The sequence below is a fragment of the Cryptotermes secundus genome, unplaced genomic scaffold (assembly GCF_002891405.2).
Source record: "Cryptotermes secundus unplaced genomic scaffold, Csec_1.0 scaffold212, whole genome shotgun sequence".
Classification (NCBI taxonomy): Eukaryota; Metazoa; Arthropoda; class Insecta; order Blattodea; family Kalotermitidae; genus Cryptotermes; species Cryptotermes secundus.
In genome coordinates, this window is record NW_019721006.1 from 616992 (window position 1) to 635959 (window position 18968).

Here is an 18968-nt window from a genome sequence, read left to right on the forward strand (position 1 = left end):
ATCTCACTGATATGTAAGATTTAAGGTTTTCACGGTGGTCACTTTAAAGAATGCCGTCTTCTAGGATGTGGTACCATGTAGATATTTTGTTAACCAACGTTTTGGAGGAACGTATCACCTTCATCTTCTTGGTGTAAGAAATCTGCGAACAATGAACCGGTGTGAGCAGGCAATACATTCCTCCGAAACGTAGGTTAACAAATATCTACATGGTACCACATCCCAGAAGACGACATTCTACATCTCATCGATATTTTGAGAAAGCGTACACACCTTTATAGAATCCCAAATTCGTGGGGATAACAGTTTTGTGTTTGATATCTCCAATGCTGAATGTTATTCTCTTGGCTCAAATGGCTGGGACATTTTCTTAGAACAGAGATAGGAGCAGAATAACTGTATGCTATAAATAAATCAGCTGTTAATTGTGTCTCATTTAGTGTACTAATTTTAAATATATGTGTTCTCAATCTTCAGGCTTTGCTTCTGTGTATTCATGAATGTATTTTATTCTGTTGTAAAGGAAGGTCACTTCTATCATCAAGGCTTCATTGTCATAAGTGCTTTGAAGAACATGATTTTATTTATATTATTCTACCTTTCCACAATACCTATGTATGTTTTAAATGCTAATCATTTGGATTCAAGTTTCAGTTTGTGTTAATACAGTTTGTATGTGTTGTTGGCAGTGAACTCTTCCATAAAGATGCTGACGCTGAACAGAAGCATTCTTTTCTACATGAAGATTTAATGAAAGCCAGGCAGACTTTGTGTTCATTAACAGACAAGGTAACATTATTATACATTGTATTTTTAAAGTGAATTGAATATGAATTGCCAGCAGTTGTCACCATTTCATTCTGTATTAATATAAAAAAGTAAAGTAAAGGTATCCCTATAACAGGCCGTGGAGGCCCATAGGGTTGTGAAATGTTGAGGTTCCCACATTTTCTAGACAATCGGCTCATAGGTGGTGGCAAGGTTGTCATCCTTACGTGCCAGCCACCCTTTACCTCCAAGAATATTCCTGGTACCCGTTTCTGTTAGAGGCTGAGTCGACCCCAGGGCCATAGTGCTGCTGAAATGATTAGGTCAGTTTAAAAATATCCAATGACCTCATCGGGACTTGAATCCGCAACCTTCCGGCGTGTAGCATAGTGCCTAAACCAACTATGCTACCGCATGCCCCCTCTGTATTAGTATAGCATATCTATTTGTTGTGGTATTTTTCTGACATAAGATGAGTTTTTGGTATCCATTGTGGTGACGAGGCAGATGTCAAGTGGCAGCAATGGAAGAGGTAGCATCAGCTTCAGGGAGTCTGGAAATAGTGGCAAGAGCAGTGGCACTGGACATTACATTTAACCTGAACTCATACTCCTTTTTAATGAGAGTTACTGGAACTACAACCCATTGTATTATTACTTTGTATTCCAGATATTGGCTGTGATATTTCAGATGTTCTCAGTCTAATTTGGAATAGCGTACTCTGAGCTCCATTTTGTTTGTAGAATCTTGTTGATGGTTTGGAGGGGCTGCAGGAAGTATTGAAGAAATTACAAGGAACTGATGAAAATATGGTCAGCTGTATTAGTGGATACTGTGGTACACTGCTGGACAACTTTGAATGCAGTGACAGTCTGTTACCTGCGGTGGACGCAACCGCTGGCAGGAGGTAAGCACATACAGTGAAACTGCAGTGGAGTGAGTGAGGGTTATAATGAGAACTTGGTTATAGTGATAAAAACTGCTAGAACCATAATGAGTAATTCTTAACTGTCACTGTTTTCCTTTCATGTTTTGCACCAACTGTACTTACAACTTTGTTTCTGAAGTTGTTTATGGCTAGCAATCTGTAAAGGTCTGTTAACCCACTCCCGCTCTCCTATCCTTGATTAGGAGAAAGTTTGCATTCCAGAATATGATAGCAACTCATTCGTATGAAGTTTCAGTGACTGAGAAATGTATGTCAGATGTTATCTGAATTTACTCGTCAGTCCAGTAGTTGTTTCACTGAGTACTATGTCTTGGCTTGTTTATGGAGTCACCTTGCATTATCTTCCCCTTCTTGTCACATTGGTTTCCCTTTCCCATGACCTTCCACTGACCTCAGATGAAGCAGTGGCATAGGCATGTATAAGTTTGAGGTTTCGCTCCTTACAAAACTCAGTTTTGATTTCTGGTGGTGCTTGTCGTGAATTTCTCACTGTCATAACCACGAATGTTGTGACTTTAAATATCATAAAAGTTTCCTTAACATGATTAATATTTTTTGTGAGTATATATTGGTGATACTTGTTTCATGATCTTTGTTTATGACTTTGTAATAGACAGGCTGAGCCCCCCTTAACCTTTGACCATGAAGATGGAGGCAGTTTGTTCCACTGAAATGTCAGACTACCTCTGAACTACACGCTATTGCAACCCAAATTACTTTTCATGTCTATTACATTTTCAGACCTGTGGTCAGTGTTTGTTGAATTACATAGAGGATGAACAATGTTTTAGAATTTTTGGTATCTTGTAACATTTACACAAAATTTGCAGTTTATTTGAATATTGAGAGTTAATTCACCAAGTATCCATCCCTAATTAATATACTTCTCAAGCATTATTATGCCAAAAGCTCCATTAATTTCATATAGCAACACTCAGTTTGAAGAAAGAAGACAGGAACAGCTGTTATCTTTACTGTTCTGTGGTAAGTATTAAATTTTAATAACATTAATTTTTTAAAGAAATACTTAATTATAGATACGAAAGGGTTCTGATGATGGTGTATAACACTCAGAATTTCTTACTGGGGTTCTGGGCTTTGTCTATCCTCTGGTATTCTAAAAGTTAGAAAACAGCGTTTTGGAAACGGGATCTGTTTCCATCCTCATGGGAGCCTGCTTGTTGGGTCTCTTAGAAAGATCTGACCTGAATCACAGGAGCACATGTCAGTATAACTGCAGCTATATAAATACCTGAAACTAAGTTAGATAGGGAGATGAACATTTATTGCAACTAACCAAGTCCATGAAAGCCAATGAATAGGTTTAAATGGAGAATTTGTGAAACCATTTTGTATCTACCGCTAGCACCATCTGTGTAGTGAAAATTGAACACTCGTGACTAAAACCTTATAGAAACCCATGAAGAATCTGTCATCATACTGATCTTCTCTTTGAGTTCGTAATCTTATTGCTGATGAGAGGTATCCAGGTGGGAGAAATGTGCAAACTGGGTTGGCTGATTGGATTGGTTAAGCATGCCACATAGGCAGATTCCTTGTATTTCCTCTAATTGCTGTTGCTTTCAATTTCCAAAATCCTAGCTTCCCTATGATCCTGTTCATAGGCATGTTAGGCTAATTTTAGTTTTTTCTGGAAGACCCTCTTTGAGATTGTGCCTATTTTCACAGAGCTGCACAGCTAGAGGTATGCCTGTTTCACTAATGTAGCTTGTGCCACATTCTCGGGGAATGCTTGAGGAATGCTATGCTGTCTGTTGCAGATCTCTGTTAAACTATGAAGTTAGTGTAAATATGAAAGTCAGTTGGTTAAACAAGGTCACATCAGATTTAATACCACATACACATTACATTTCTAAAATTGAAATAGATAAACATGTATTAACCTTTAAGAGCCTAGCAACATTGTATGGAGACCTTTAAAGTGTAGCCGAGTGGCCGAGTGACACCATATGGGTATGCGCAGTCCACACATGGGCACAGTGTTTTAAAATCTAATTTTAAGATAGAAATTCTTGTTCTACTTATATTATTTTTGGGCGCCTGCTTTATAAGTAGACAGTCTTCCCTCCTGCGTCATCGAACTGAATGTTGCATCTAACTGAATGCAGAGTCCAACGTTGAAATTCATGCACTTTGTCCGGATGTAACTCCATTTCCCACACGAAGAGCACACACAACACCTCAGTCTCGTACTAGAGGAAGTCGGCCTCCTCTAATCATAACGCTTATAAAACATCGCAATTTCAACTATCCACCATGGCCTCATTTCGCATGGAAGAAGCCGAAATTGAGAGGCAGCTGATAATACGCTTCCCATGCTTGAGTGTGCGTGGGGCAAACATGGGATGAAGGTATGTTTTTCCAGCTTGTATGAATGACACTGATTCAAGCTGTGGTACAGACAACTCTGAAAGTGGCGAGGAAGCAAGGGGGCTATGCGGGGTTATTCCGAGAACAGTACCTCTGTGTGGCTAGTCTGAGATATACACAGTCAGAGTTTCTGAAGGACAAAGTACGATAACACTTCGACCACACTCGTGCATACAGAAAGGTTCCGACGTGACTGGAGAATGTGCAGTACAAACATGAACTTCCACCCCTTTTGCCAGATAAGACATAGTAAGATGGGATGTGAGCAGCATGCATTTATACTGCAGAAACTGTATGCATATTTGTGGACAGATGCTCGAAATTGGGAAAAAAAAATTTTTGGAATCAGTGTAACAATTTTTACAGATTTTAAAATCTGTAAATTACAATATCTGATACTATATTCTTTCTAGATAAAATCAGCGTTCATATCGTTCGTTAATCACAAAAATTGTAGAAATCACAGCATTTTCAGTAACATGCTTACAATTTGTAATACTCTACAATGGTGGGCATTTAAATTAACTCTGGCCTGCTGCCATTACCGGAATTTAAATGGCCCATCTCTTAAAGGTTAAATTTTATGCTGTTAAAAATAGAATACAACTGATGAAACATAAAAGAGGAATAATTTTTGGTTTTTATGCCACCATCAGGTGATACATGAGAAAAATGTGAATGTTTGTCAGTTAAATAAGGTCACATCAGATTTAATACCACATACGCATTACATTTTTGAATTTAAAATAGATATGCATGTATTACATTATATGTTGTTAAAAATGTAATAAAAATGATAAAAAACATAAAAGAAAAATCATTTTTTATTTTTGTGTATCTTCCTGTCATACCACTCAGGTAATATACTATACAATTTACTGTTTTCATCCAAAGACCAAAATGTTGCAACACCATTATTATATTGTCTGGACCATGAGCTCCAAAGAAACATATAGTAACAATTAAACTTTGGTTGTTCCCACCTGGAGCCTGGCACAAAACAGGAGCCAGCAAGAAACCCATAGAAAAGTTAAATTTATTTACATATTAGATATGGCTTAAAACTCCATTTTCTTTACAACCTCTTTATTAACTGTCACGACACAACAAATATCAATGTCAGTGCCCAGCCACGGCTCTGCTACATGTTTCGGCTATCAATAGCTGTAGCAGAACCGTAGCTGGGCGTTGACTTTGCTATTTGTTGTGTTGTGACGGTTAATAAAGAGGTTGTATATTGTAACACAACAGGATGCATGAAATGAAAATCCATTTTCTTTGTTCTCATCACTTTCGCTGTTTAGAGGATCACTGCTCCAGTGTTTTAACCCCTCTGTTAACACTAGTAATAATTTCATCACTGGTTTAATGATGATAGCTGTTAACCCATGTGTCTGTAATAATTCTGAAACTAATGTAGAAGTAGCAAATAATGACATGTTCTCATATGCTGCTGTTATTCTGCTTTGATGAGTCATGTCCCTCCTTCTAAATGACTATTGAAACAGCACATGACATAACTCTTCTATGGGTTTCTGACGGTCTCCTGTTTCCTGGCAGGCCCCAGCAGAGAACAACCAAAGTCTAATTGTTACCCTTGCCAATACGTATGGTAGCGAAAACTGTTCAAGCGAAGCACAGGTTTTGCAGTAGACTTTTTGGATGCCATTTGAATCATCATTTCCAGTCTCTTTTTTATTGTTATAATGTTAGAAGATAGAATGTTAGAGAGATATTTCTTGAAAGTTTTGACCATGTATATTGTGATACTGAAAAGGAAGCAACCATCTGGTGAGAACAGAAATGGGCTTCTGCTTCTTTGATATGTTGTAATTAATCTGTAGGACTACTGAGGTGACAGGCACCATTGCAAGTACACTAGCGACTTTTTTTTTTCTGAACATTGCTTGTAGTAGCAGGCATACACTAATGGACCCCAGAGATTGCTTTAGGAGAGTAAAGAACCAGACAAATTGAATGTGCATCATAACAGGCAATTATGCAAAGCCCAGCTTCACAGTTATTTAATGGATAATCATATGAATTGACTTGTGTTCATGTGAACAGACACATCATTGTAGCAAAAATTAATCATTTCCTGATATTTGTTGATGTATTATTGATGCTGAACATTTTACTCCATATTGGATGTCAGTATATGATGGACATATTTTCTTGTGTGTGTACCTGTGTTGCATCAGTTATTTCATACTTTCTGCAGAAAAAATGATATTATTGATGATACCATACTAGATGGACACATTTTTCTGAATGTGTAGAAGCATACCCCTTGTTTTTAGCCCAAGTGAACAGCATTTTAGGCCTTTTGAAATTTTTCTTGTAATCACTGCTTATATTTATCTCAGAGAGTTGCGATTTTGATACCATTTCTTCGACAGTATGTTCAGGATACAGACTAAGATTGATTTTATATTTTATAAAGCATACTTTTGAGAAAGCTCATTCATTTGTTTCTAGCTTTCTAAGCAATCTATGTAGTTTTAAAATGTGCCAGCACTATTACGTTACACTAATTGGTCTCAATAATATAAATAAGGAACCCAATACCAAGGAAGAATGGAACTTAGTTTGCCTTTCACCCAAGATACAACTGGCATGTTTGAGCTCTGTCGTTTTCTTCTCAGGTCAGGACAAGTACTGTGAGTTTTTGTGTTATGAATTTTAGTGTTTTAGTAGACTTCAGTGTATAACAAAATATACATCAGTTATTTTCTATGCTATAGTTTCTGATTCATAGTGTCTGAGTACAACATGTTGCTTATTAAGCCAAGTGCAAGTGGTAGTGGTAGTTCCAGAGGTTACGGTAGCAACGTCTGAAAAATAGTTTCTGATGCGTGTAATTTCTTTAAAAAATATATGGCTGAATAAAAACGAAGTGGACTGAATTTCTCTAAATGTCATGACCTGACAGACGAAGTGTGTTTACTGTCCCACACGTATGCAGGGAGGGAAAGAAGAGGGTTCTGAGAAGTTATGTCTGTCAACCAAAAACATAAACATTCCAAAAAGAGCGACAAACCTAGACAACTTCCAAAAACATGTTTTACACTGAACTGTTCTCAAATATTATGATAAAACTGATTCCCTGCCATCTAAAATGTAACACTTGCTCTTAGAAAAGAAAAATTCATGTAAAGGTTCAGTTCATATTTTGTTAATTTATTCTTATGATATAGGTTAGTTCTATTCCTATGTAGTCCATTCTACAATCAATGTTCTAACACTGATGCTACTAAACACATCTTCGGAAAGCCACCGCAGCTTCCTGTTGGTTCTCACAAAATGTCAGGAGGTATGAATCCTACTACAGGGATGAGGTTGATCAAGCTTATGACCACAGAGTATCATAATCATTGTGCAATAAGCTCTTTGTATAACAACAAGGAGACAGATTTCTTCCAGAATGTCTGAATGTTCTGTATCCATCTTGACTTCCTATATCCCCCCCCCCCAGAGGTTTCCATGCCAATATATTTATACGTTTACTAATAATATTTCATTTTCATATTCTCTCACTTGTAAACAATGCAAAATTTGTATATAGTGATGTATTGCCTGAAAGCTGGACTATAAGGCGTCCATCACTAGTTAACGGCTAGCAATTCCTAGGCAGTGAAGCCTAGGAAATCGTTGCCCCAGAAATGAAAATATAACAGTGGGGTATCCACCAATACAAACGAATTGTTTGAGGCAGACACACATTCCCATGTTCATTGTGTAACAGAGGGAGAAATTAACCCTTCGACAAGGTATTCCCTATTGATTCGGAGTGCAAGGTATAACATTGCAACGCTGGCCAGAGACCAGCAGAGTTTGTATCTGACAATGGACCAGAGAAGAGTTCTTATCCGCCTAGAACAGGAGAGTTTCGTATCTGACAAGAGCTAAGGACAGTTGAGCTCGGAGCAGAAGACACTTCACCAAGATCAGCGGTTCAAGAAATTGTAATAGTGAAGAGGAAATATCTGACGACGTTATTAGTTTAAAATAAGTGTATCTGCAAGTATAAGACTGAGTGCTCAATAAAAATATTCATTCAAATCCGAGACCCACATAAATTTCTTTTCGCATTACCTAGGAAACATGCGTGAACTGGTGTAGAAGTGGAATTGGCTTGGACAAATTATTGGATCACATCAAGGATTATACTGCTACAGAATGGAGTCACAGTAGACGATGGAATTACTGCTGGCCATGCGAGAAGACATGAAAGCTGACTGAAATGAAAGGAAGGCCAACCTAGAGGAACTCAAGAAAATAATGGAAAGAGTTGATATCTGACAAGAAACTAGTACAGTTTGTATTTGACTTGAGCAAGAGAGAGGTCTTATCCAACTGGAACAGAAGAGTTCTTATCCGACCAGAGCAGAAGTGTTGTAACGTTGAAGAAGAAACATCTGACGATGCTATAAGTTGAATAATTGTAAGTGTGAGTGTAAGTGTGGCTGTCCAATAAAGGAATTTGTTCAAATTCGAGAACCGACACACTTACATGTCATGTTGCCTAGCAAACACGCAATAATATTAATATAAAATGTAAAAATCTCCATTTTCCAAAATTCCGTACCAACTAGACATTTAGGTGACTTGACATGAAAGCCATTTCCTTCTTCCTCAGATCTTTTTATTAGATGACAGGGGCCATGTCATCTTCTGACATCGGCTCTGTTTACCCACTAAGGTGTACTGTGTTTACTGTATATGAATCTAAATTGACCACAAGGACAGTGTGAACATTATGGTGAACAGAAGAATTCCTGATGTGTCTATCTCTAATCAAACTTCTGGCATGCAGTTCACAGTTAAATAGTAAAGAATCCAGTTTGTAGTGTTTTGTGATGTAGGTTGTTGAGTGTGGAAGGAAGTATGAGAAATTTGATTATGAGTATAGGTTTCACTTCATATATTAACACCACATATTAATAGGAACAGTGTTTATTTTTATATACAGCATCAAGTATACAGTTCAGCTCATTGCTAAAAATAGAAGCTGAATTTATAAATGGACTGCAGTACAAACTTTGTTAAATGTACTGTTGACTGATGCTATAATTATCTGTTTATCCATGAAGTTGACTCCTCTTCACACTGACTACTGAAGGTTCGTCCTCTGCGGGGGCATCTGCAGCAGGTTCATCAGCTACGGGGGATTCAGACTCTGCTGGTGCATCAGCTGCGGGGGATTCAGACTCTGCTGGTGCATCTGCAGCAGGCTCATCAGCTGCAGGGGATTCAGACTCTACTGGTGCATCTGCAGCGGGCTCATCGGCTGCGGGGGATTCAGACTCTGCTGGTGCATCTGCAGCAGGCTCATCAGCTGCAGGGGATTCAGACTCTGCAGGTTCATCAGCTGCAGGGGATTCAGACTCTGCTGGTTCATCTGCAGCAGGTTCATCAGCTGCAGGGGATTCAGACTCTGCCGGTTCATCTGCAGCAGGTTCATCAGCTGCAGGGGATTCAGACTCTGCTGGTTCATCTGCAGCAGGTTCATCAGCTGCAGGGGATTCAGACTCTGCTGGTTCATCTGCAGCAGGTTCATCAGCTGCAGGGGATTCAGACTCTGCTGGTTCATCTGCAGCAGGTTCATCAGCTGCAGGGGATTCAGACTCTGCTGGTTCATCTGCAGCAGGTTCATCAGCTGCAGGGGATTCAGACTCTGCTGGTGCATCTGCAGCAGGTTCGTCAGCTGCAGGGGATTCTGACTCTGCTGGTGCATCTTCAGCAGGTTCATCAGCTGCAGGGGATTCTGACTCTGCTGGTGCATCTGCAGCAGGTTCATCAGCTGCAGGGGATTCAGACTCTACTGGTGCATCTGCAGCAGGTTCATCTTTAGTGGGCTTTTCTATGACTGGGAAAGGAAAAATGATTGGAGTAGGAATGGGTATTTTGAATAAACCACTTTTTTCTGAGAGATCTTCAAGCAGTTCTTTGAGAGCGTTTGCAGGACTGCTTTCCTTTTGAAAGAGATTCCCAAGAGCCTTTGCAGAACTGCTTTGCTTTTGAAAGAGATCCCCAAGAGATAATGGATCGGGGTAGGCACTGCAGACAGCAAGTGTGGCCATCAGAGCAATCTGTAAGACACAAAATAAGTATGAATGTAATTAGGGATTATTAATATTGCAGGAACTTGAGTGCTATACTCTTCCTCTCCTAAATTAATTCCTTGTAAGGGCTGGTCTCTTTTCTGAGTGTTTATGGTTACTGGGTAGTATTGTTCCATATGCATAAAATTGATCACAAAGAATCAAGCTTCTTAGTAGCTTCCACTAGGAAAGCCTTATGCCTTAAGGAACAGAAATACACACATTAGTAAAAAGAATCACTCAATGTTCATATGTTACCATGATGTTATTCTTTATACATAAAGTTTGTTCGCTTGCTAATCAGGTTCATATAGAGAAGTGTATCTTTCCTGCAATCAGTAGATTTGACTGCTTTTTGTATGTCCCTGTAGTTATTTGAAATATACTTCTGAAGGGAGCTATATCACTGGTTTGTATTAACATTCATTGGTTTGGTATGTTGATGATAATCCACGCGATACAGTTTTATACAAGGTGGTTCAAGTATGACCAGGACTGATTTGTGTGTAAACAAGCTGCACTGCACAGCAGCTGTGCGATCTTGAGAGAGTGAAGCCACAAGCTTTACCCTCCCTCCTTTTCAGGTTAGAACCTGTACAGTCCCCTCTGGGAGTTGCTAGAGTGATGAGCTAATAGAAGGTACCGCGGAGTGTGGAATAATGCATTGTGATCAAATTCCTCGTTGGAGAAAACATCCCATCCGCTGAAATTCACCACAGACTCCAACAACAGTATGGGGAAGAGTGTCTCTCAAGGACCTGTGTGTTTGAGTGGTGTAAGTGCTTCAGAGAGGGCAGAGAGCGCGTGGAGAATGAACCGCATGATCGTCGGCTGCGAACATCCGTCACCAAGCCAAACATTGATCGTGCAGACGCGCTTATTTGTGAGAATAGGGGCATCACTATCAAGGAACTTGGAGCAATGCTGGCCATCAGTGTTGGTAGTGTAAAAGACATCGTAAAATACCACCTGCACTATCGCAAGGTGAATGCACAGTGGGTAACACACACTTTGACGGATGTGAACAAAATGGTGCACATGCAAGCTGCCAGTCGTCTCCTACAGCAGTTTGAAGATGAAGGTGATGCATTTTTGAAGTCTAGAGTGACCACCGATGAAACATGGGTGCACTACTTTATTCCTGAGTCCCAGCAGTCATCACACGAGTGGCGGCATACCAGTTCTCCCAAACCCAAGAGAGCACGGAGGAGCCGTTTGGCATGAAAAGTGATGGCAACGTTCTGGGACTGGCAGGGGGTTATCCATATAGACTTTCTGACAGATGCCAGAACAGTCAGTGCAGCTTATTACTCAGACCTCCTTGCAACAGATGTGAAGGAAAAGATCAATCCAAGCGGAAGACAGGTGGAAAGCGGGTAGCCTTCCTTGAAGACAATGCACGCCCCCGTACGACCAAAACAACAATGGAAACCCTCCAGAAATTGAAATGGAACCTTCTGACGCATCCGCCGTAGAGTCCCGATTTGGCCCCAAGTGATTTCTACCTGTTAGGAAGGTTCAAATCAGAGTTGCAAGGCATGCGGTTTGTGGACAATGATGCCGTCATCCAGACTGTTCGGACTGTCCGGGAGTGGATACACCGCCAACCACAAACCTTTTTTGAAAAGGGCATTAGGATGCTTCCAGAACGTTGGAAAAAAAATATGTTGACTCCGGAGGGGACTATGCTGAAGACTGACATGTGCAAGTAAGTGTTTGGCAATTATGGTTTTTAAAAAAAAATTAGTCCCGATCATATTTGAACCACCTTGTATATTGTGACATGACATGTAAAAACCAGAAGAAGTCATCCACTTCTAGGTAAGGGGTCAACATACATGTTTTAGCAGCAATGACTAAATTATGAAAAAAAAAGGAGGAATTCTTGGAATGGGGGGGGGGTGGTTGAGAGCTGTCCACGCTGAGGTTGTATAATGAGGAGACCAGCTGCATCAACAGTCAGAGAGAGCAGGTTCAGGATCAGTCTGTGTGAAGGTGGGGTGGAATACCTTTATCGAAGCCTTGCGAGTCGTAGGAGGCGACAGAATGGAACCCAGTATCTGAGGGTATAACCTGGCCACCCTTTTCTGGAGCGATATAAATACAGAGACTTGGATCTCCAGGTTGGGGAGTCTTGAACTTGAGACAGTAAAATGTGGTCATGAGTCCCTTGGGAATTACTGTGCTGGCGAGAACCAGTGGCAATTGTAAATGACAGACCCATCCTCATGAGACAGGATGTTACAGAAAGACTATAACCGTAAATATTCAGTTGGGAAATAAAATTACTTGTCTCAAGAGGCTTGTCACCCAGATGAACTGATTGACTGTAAACAGCCTGTTGTAAAGTAACCCTGACTCAGTGGCACTGACTCTGACAGAAAAGGGAACCTAGTGCCTGGGGGTATAACTGGGTCATCCCATTCCTAGCAGATCTATATATACAGGTACCTGGCCCTCAAAGTTGGGGGAGTCTTGCATATGAAACAGTAAAATGTGGTCATGAGTTCTGTGGACTCAGACCTGAGAATAACTGTGCTGGCGAGGACTAGCAACAATTATAAATGACATACCCATCCTCTTCTCAGGGAGGATGTTACATAAGGACTATGACTGCAAGTGTTCAATTGAAAAACGAAATGCTGGTCATGAGTCTCAAGGGGCTTATCACCAAGACGAACTGAATGGCGCTAAATTGCCACTCATAGAGTGACTCGACAGAAAGTCATAAGTTGAGAGTCAATAATTGGAACAACAGGTTAGCTGTGAGACAGTTGTCAGGCAGTAAGCTGTGAACACAGGAGCTTAGGAATTTATGTTGTTGGGAGCCATAAACTAGTCAACTCTCGATTATCCGGGGGCGGATTAACCGGTTTGCGGCTTAACCGGGGCTTTTTTTTTAAGTTTATATGTTGTTTAATATTCATTCACTTTTGTTTCACATGGTGAGTTTAACACTATTTTCGCACTAGTGTGAACCGAGCTCTGCATTATTTCGTCCCGTTATGCGAACACAATGTTCTAGGGTGGGGGTGAAAGAATGCAAGAATTTTTGGAAAGTTTCAAGGACAAATACACCGCCCCAGGTTATTTAACGGTACCATCTCAGTGTGAGAGTGNGTGAAGCCAAACTGAGAACACTTAATGTGTGCTCTAGTGAATAGCTGAGTGAGATCATTATAATTACTTGCAGTTACGATTTATAGGTGTTCAGTTAATCCAGTTACCAATCCAAACCCCATGTCTGCTAACTAAATGATGACAGTATATTAGTTGCTGATTTAAGATGGGTCTGCATGCCCAGGTACATTTCTTTCCCCATCTGTGTACTTAGTTATACCAACCTGTTATATTGCTTTGAGGGCGGTATCTCAGACAAAAATAGTTTTCAGTAACAAAATTTTGTTTTAGACATGATGCACTTCAGTAGACCCTAAACTGTATAAGGTAAAAGGTAAAGATTTCCCTGTGCTTAACTTATTAAGCACTACACCATGAGGAAGTATGGTGGAGTGGATGTATAGACATGATTGGTCAGTTTCACACCCCAGATGCTTTACTCCTGGGGAAAGAGCCCCTTGTACCCATTGATTGGAGGCTGGGTGGGTCCCAGAGTGCATCTGGACAACATGGAGAAGTGAAAATTCTTGTCCCTACTTGGGCTTGAAATCTGACCCCTCGGTCATCCAGCCCATAGCCAGTCTCTATACTGACTGCACTATCCAGGCTCTTCCCTTAACTGTATGCAGAAGAATACTGTATGAGAATTCTATGAGATTGTTAGGGAAATAATTTTAGGAGTGAAACTGGTTTTGATGCTTGTAGTATTTAACATTTTTTTCAACTAAAAAATAAATAAGTTGACATTTAGGAATCTTGAATGTTGGGTTGGAGACAAGCAGGTTGTGGCTTATCCCATATTCATGTTCAGTATTTGCCAGGAGTCGTATTCAGGAACATCATAAACACATTCTCTAAGATTAGGTGTTCTGCTGGCCATAATTTGAACCTAGAACCACTGGACCAGGAAGAAGGAGTTTTGACTATTACTTGTGGACTCTCAGCAAATTTCTTTTCCCCATGAGTGCACTGTCCAGACAATATAATAATGGTGTTGCAACATTTTGGCCCTTGGATGAAAACAGTAAATTGTACAGTATGTATTGAGTTGTATGACAAGAAGATGCACAAAAACCAGAAATTATTGTTTTATGTTTCATCAGTTTTATTCTATTTTTAACAAAATAAAATGTAATAAATAAGTGTATGTATCTATTTAAATTTTAAAAATGTAATGTGTATGTGGTATTAAATCTGATGTGACCTTGTTTAACTGACAAACTTTCACATTTTTCTCATCTATCACCTGATGGTGGCCTATCTAGACCAATACACATTGTGAATCAAATATAAATATAATGTAATAATGATATAAAATAATGAAAACATTTGCTTATGACAGTAACATCTCCATCTTTATTTCTAAGAACCACGAACAAAATGCAGCTCTACAAAACCATTGGAAACTCTTATCAAATCCTATACAAAACAAAATCTATTTCTGGTAATGTGACCTTTTTGGTATGACATTGCATGTATTTGACCTATTTGATGTGTTGTGTACAAGAGTTTTGTTCTCTCTGGAGTAGTTCCTTGTAACAATGCCCTACAGCGGCATCAGTATTGCTGCTTCATTAGAAACATTATTTCATTCTTTTCTATGCCTGTAAGCAAATTTCACAAGTTGCGCATCTTCATAAGAAGGAGAGTTATAAAATTATAGATAAAAAAAGTAAAGCTATCCCCATACTAGACCGTGAAGGTCCATTGGGTTGTGAGACGTTGAGGGTCCCACATTATCTAGACAATCGGCTCAAATATGGTGGTAAGGTTGTCAGCCTTACGCACTGGCCGCGCTTTACTCCCCAGGAAAATTATTTAATTAATTCCTGGTACTCATTTCTGTTAGAGGCTGAGTAAACCCCAGGGCCTAGTGTGGCTGGAAGGATTAGGTCAACTGAAAAAAATCCAATGACCTCATCGGGACTTGAACCCGCGACCTTCTGGCTTGTAGCGTAGCACCTCAACCACTACGCTACCGCGTGCCCCCACAAAATTATAGATACAAGGTTAAACCAGAGTGTGAAGGCCACCTTTCTCACACAAAATTTAGCAATCTTGAATTGACGTATATAGCCCCATTTCCCTTTTCATGAATATTAGGTATACTTACCCTACCTGTTTCAATGCTCCCACCGTATTGAAGAACATATTTGATATTTGAATATTCTTCTACGCCACATAACCGAAGAAAAAGATGTGAAACACCATGTACTTAATGCTTTATCTTATTTCACCCAGTATCATGCATAAAGAATAGACATAAATTTGTTTCTGATAAAATTGTGAACTAATAGGGTGAGATTTCCTTTCATTGAAGGCAGATATTCTAATACAGTTCCCTAAGGATTATTTACTTGATTTATTAAATGAGATTTTTTTGTGTGTTTGATGTTTCCTGTATACTTCTCCTATCTAAGAATATTTTGTTACAGAAAATTATCCTTGTCTGAGGCCACACTCAGAAAAAACCATAACAGATGGACATTGTGATGTATACTGGGTTTAAAAGTGTTACATTTAATTGTACAGCTATGGTGACTCTATACTCATACTGATGTGGATGAAGAGCTATTGGCATTACCATAAGAGGTTAAACAGTTCCGTCCAGTGTGACTAGTAAAGATTTTTCTAATTTCAGTCCTTCCTCCCTTACATGTTTCGGTCTTTACAGACCATCCTCAGGGGGACATCCATACAGTTGGAAGCTACTATTACAATATGCTTTTGAAGGTTAAAATATATACATATAATGTTGATAAAATACAATGGATATAAAATCTGAAGTTTTTAACAACTACAGTGACTGTCTTAATATGTTAAAATATTTACAATTACACATATTGTGCTTGAATGTAGACTTACAGGAAATGTCTGTACTGACATAAAAAGTACTTTACTTTTATGTACAGCTATTGGAATTGCCTACACTGATTTGGGAAGTATTATACTTGTATGCAGAGTCATAGGGTTGTCTGTACTGTATACTCATATAATATAAGCAAATATAATTATCTTTAGCTAAAAACGCTATAGTAAAGAACAGTTTTGTTATTACACATGTATGCTTACCACAAACTTCGCCATTTTTTAGCTACAGTGTTCCTTCTTCAGAATACCAGATATTGCTTTGTCTCTGAAGACTTATGATACCACACTGAACCAAATGGTTTTCCATACTTGCTTATATATGCTGCATCCAAAATATTTCATTATCTTCTCAGCTGCATGACACCCTGCATTGACACTTTTATAAATATTGGTTCAGATGGTGTAAAATTCTGCAGAATCATTCTGTTTTGTAAATATATTAATGTATTTCTGAAGCATGTGTTGTGCATTCTCATGACGCTTGTAAACACAGAACTGAAGCTCAAAATGGCCAAGCATTTATGAATATCATATCTATCATAGATGTACAGTTTTTCCTTCATAACATTTCTTCATACTCCCTTGTCAACCAGTTATGATGATGGCTGGTCCCATGCTTAGTAGAATCATGAGTCCTAATATGCATACTTTCCCCTTTGTTGATCGTTGGTGCACTTTTAGCTAGCTCATCTGTGATAGAAACTGCACATTATTAGGTGTATTGAGAGCAACAGTTTCTATGGTTATGTCGGCTTACACCTGTCATGGGAAGGCAATGTCAGCAAAGAAGAAAATGGGTGAAACTCAACATTGACAGAAAATGGGGGCAGAAGTGGTACAGCTTCTTGTTTGATCTGCATCATGGCTCCTTCAGTTGATGATCCGTGCTCTGTAGGTGGATATGTTACCTTTTTCGGACTGATTATCGGGAAGGTGCTCATAGAAGTCTTGAGAACCCTATGTTGCACTCATCAAATGCAACCTGTAAGCTGCCATTCAGTGCATCTCCATATAACATGGGGCCGTGTGCCAAGGTGGGGCTTTCGGATTGCATTCCCCCAGTGGAGCACCGTTGGGGCTAGTGCTAGTAAAATTCTGCTACATACAGCACCCATCCTGTGTCTTCCACAGTCTCCACCCTTATGATGCAATTGTGGAGAGAGAGGTTGTGCCGCACTGTATTCTTCCATGTTGCTGTCTTTCGACAAAAATAATAAAGTGTTTTGGAACCAGTTGTAAATCTCGTTGAATGTGAACTGTTTATCTGGCGATTCAGTGATTGGATGCATAAGTAGATAGAAGCCTCACATCTACAGTCTTATATAACTCGCTGTTAATTCAAATTTATTCAGTTATATCTACTACCACTCTGAATGCAATTCATCACCTTAATAGAGTTTGTTCAAGAGCTTCACTTGCAAGAGATAAAGCCAACTTGTCACTGATCCACCTTCTAATTCATCTCCCCATGTTCGTTGTCAGTGGCTGTAATGTAGGTGACAGCACTGCAGAGACCAGAGCTGACATGGTTACTGATGCAACTTGGCTTAAGATGTCGCCAGGCTTTATGGTGGTTGGCTCATGAGAACTGAAGACAAGCTCAATTTGGTCTGACAGGCCTCATAGTGATAAGGTGCCATTTGAAGACTGATATGAAGGATTTAAGTTGCGTGTTTCTATTGTAGTTTCTGATTTTGGAGGCTCAGGAGGAGGTTGCTCTTTGGCATGTGTAAATGATGCATCATCACTTGCAGTTGGTGTCTCTACTTTTGCAGTTGAAGGGCCAGTTGAGGTACCACTTGTATCTCTGCCCTTTCTTGTGCAATAGATCTGTTGTCTGAAGTGTGCTTCATGTTTAGGTGCTTAAGAAATGACTGGTAATCATCACAGATGGCTTCACAGCTTGACCATACAGAGAATCGAGTTTTCCGCGCTATTGGCAAATGTGGCTGGTGCACACTAGTCCACTAAATGGACGTGGCTTTCAAAATCCCTCACATGTATAATTACATGACACAGTTATGCAGGAAACAGACAGAAATCATCCAGAATCATCTGAATCAAAATGTACATGCAATTGGACAAGGAGAAGCCATGCATAGGAAGCATAAGAGACTTAAACTTGACAATGGTTAGGCCTATGATTGTTCAAGTTTTGGACTGGTAAAATAAGTTGAGCATAACCTGCATTTACAATCTTGCATCAGTATTATTTATTATGGTAAAATTACAAAGCGTGTATGTTGTCCATAAAGTACAAGCGTCCTTACCAGGACACTGTGTGACTGCAAGTACACTCATGTAAAATTACAATGCAACAAATGTGGCGCGTAATCAGACAAACCCTTCTCTCATCAAACAGGAGATCCCATTACCAAACACATAAACGGCCTTGGAATGAACAGAAATTAGGTCATGGGGCCTGAAACAAAGGATGTGCTGGTGAGGGCCAGCAGCAGTTTACTGGGCTGGGCTGAAAGCAGAGTGGGCACTTAGTTCATCCCAGAACTGCTTCATAGGTAGGGGATCATCCCATTATCGTTCTCTCTCTGTGGAATACTCTTCATCCACTCTAACTTCAGAACTGGCTAAGTTTCTATAGTATTTTTCAGCGCTTCTGTTTTCTTTGAAAATGAAGTGGATTTAACCAATGTTGGATGCTCCCCTCTTCTTAGCAACCTAGATACATAGTCGATACTCTCACTACTTGCCTCTACTTCCATTGATTCACTCAGACACTTGACCACTATATACAGGGTTCAAAG

The 18968-nt window shown here is 39.6% G+C and overlaps 2 protein-coding genes across 2 annotated transcripts in view; one reads left to right on the forward strand and one right to left on the reverse strand.

Annotated features, from left to right (window-relative positions):
- Positions 1–18968, forward strand: part of LOC111874836 (structural maintenance of chromosomes protein 3) — a 126707-nt gene that overhangs the window by 35933 nt on the left and 71806 nt on the right. The window contains exons 13-14 of the mRNA XM_023870673.2: positions 690–789; positions 1512–1675. Of these exons, the coding sequence (XP_023726441.1) occupies positions 690–789; positions 1512–1675 (264 nt within the window). The remainder of the gene's footprint in view (positions 1–689; positions 790–1511; positions 1676–18968) is intronic.
- LOC111874844 (fibrous sheath CABYR-binding protein) lies at positions 9049–16512 on the reverse strand. Its single transcript, XM_023870685.1, has 2 exons — positions 16405–16512; positions 9049–10200 (listed from the first exon to the last, which is right to left on the reverse strand). Exons 1-2 carry the CDS (start codon positions 16417–16419, stop codon positions 9190–9192), a joined length of 1026 nt encoding a protein of 341 aa, XP_023726453.1. The 5' UTR covers positions 16420–16512; the 3' UTR covers positions 9049–9189.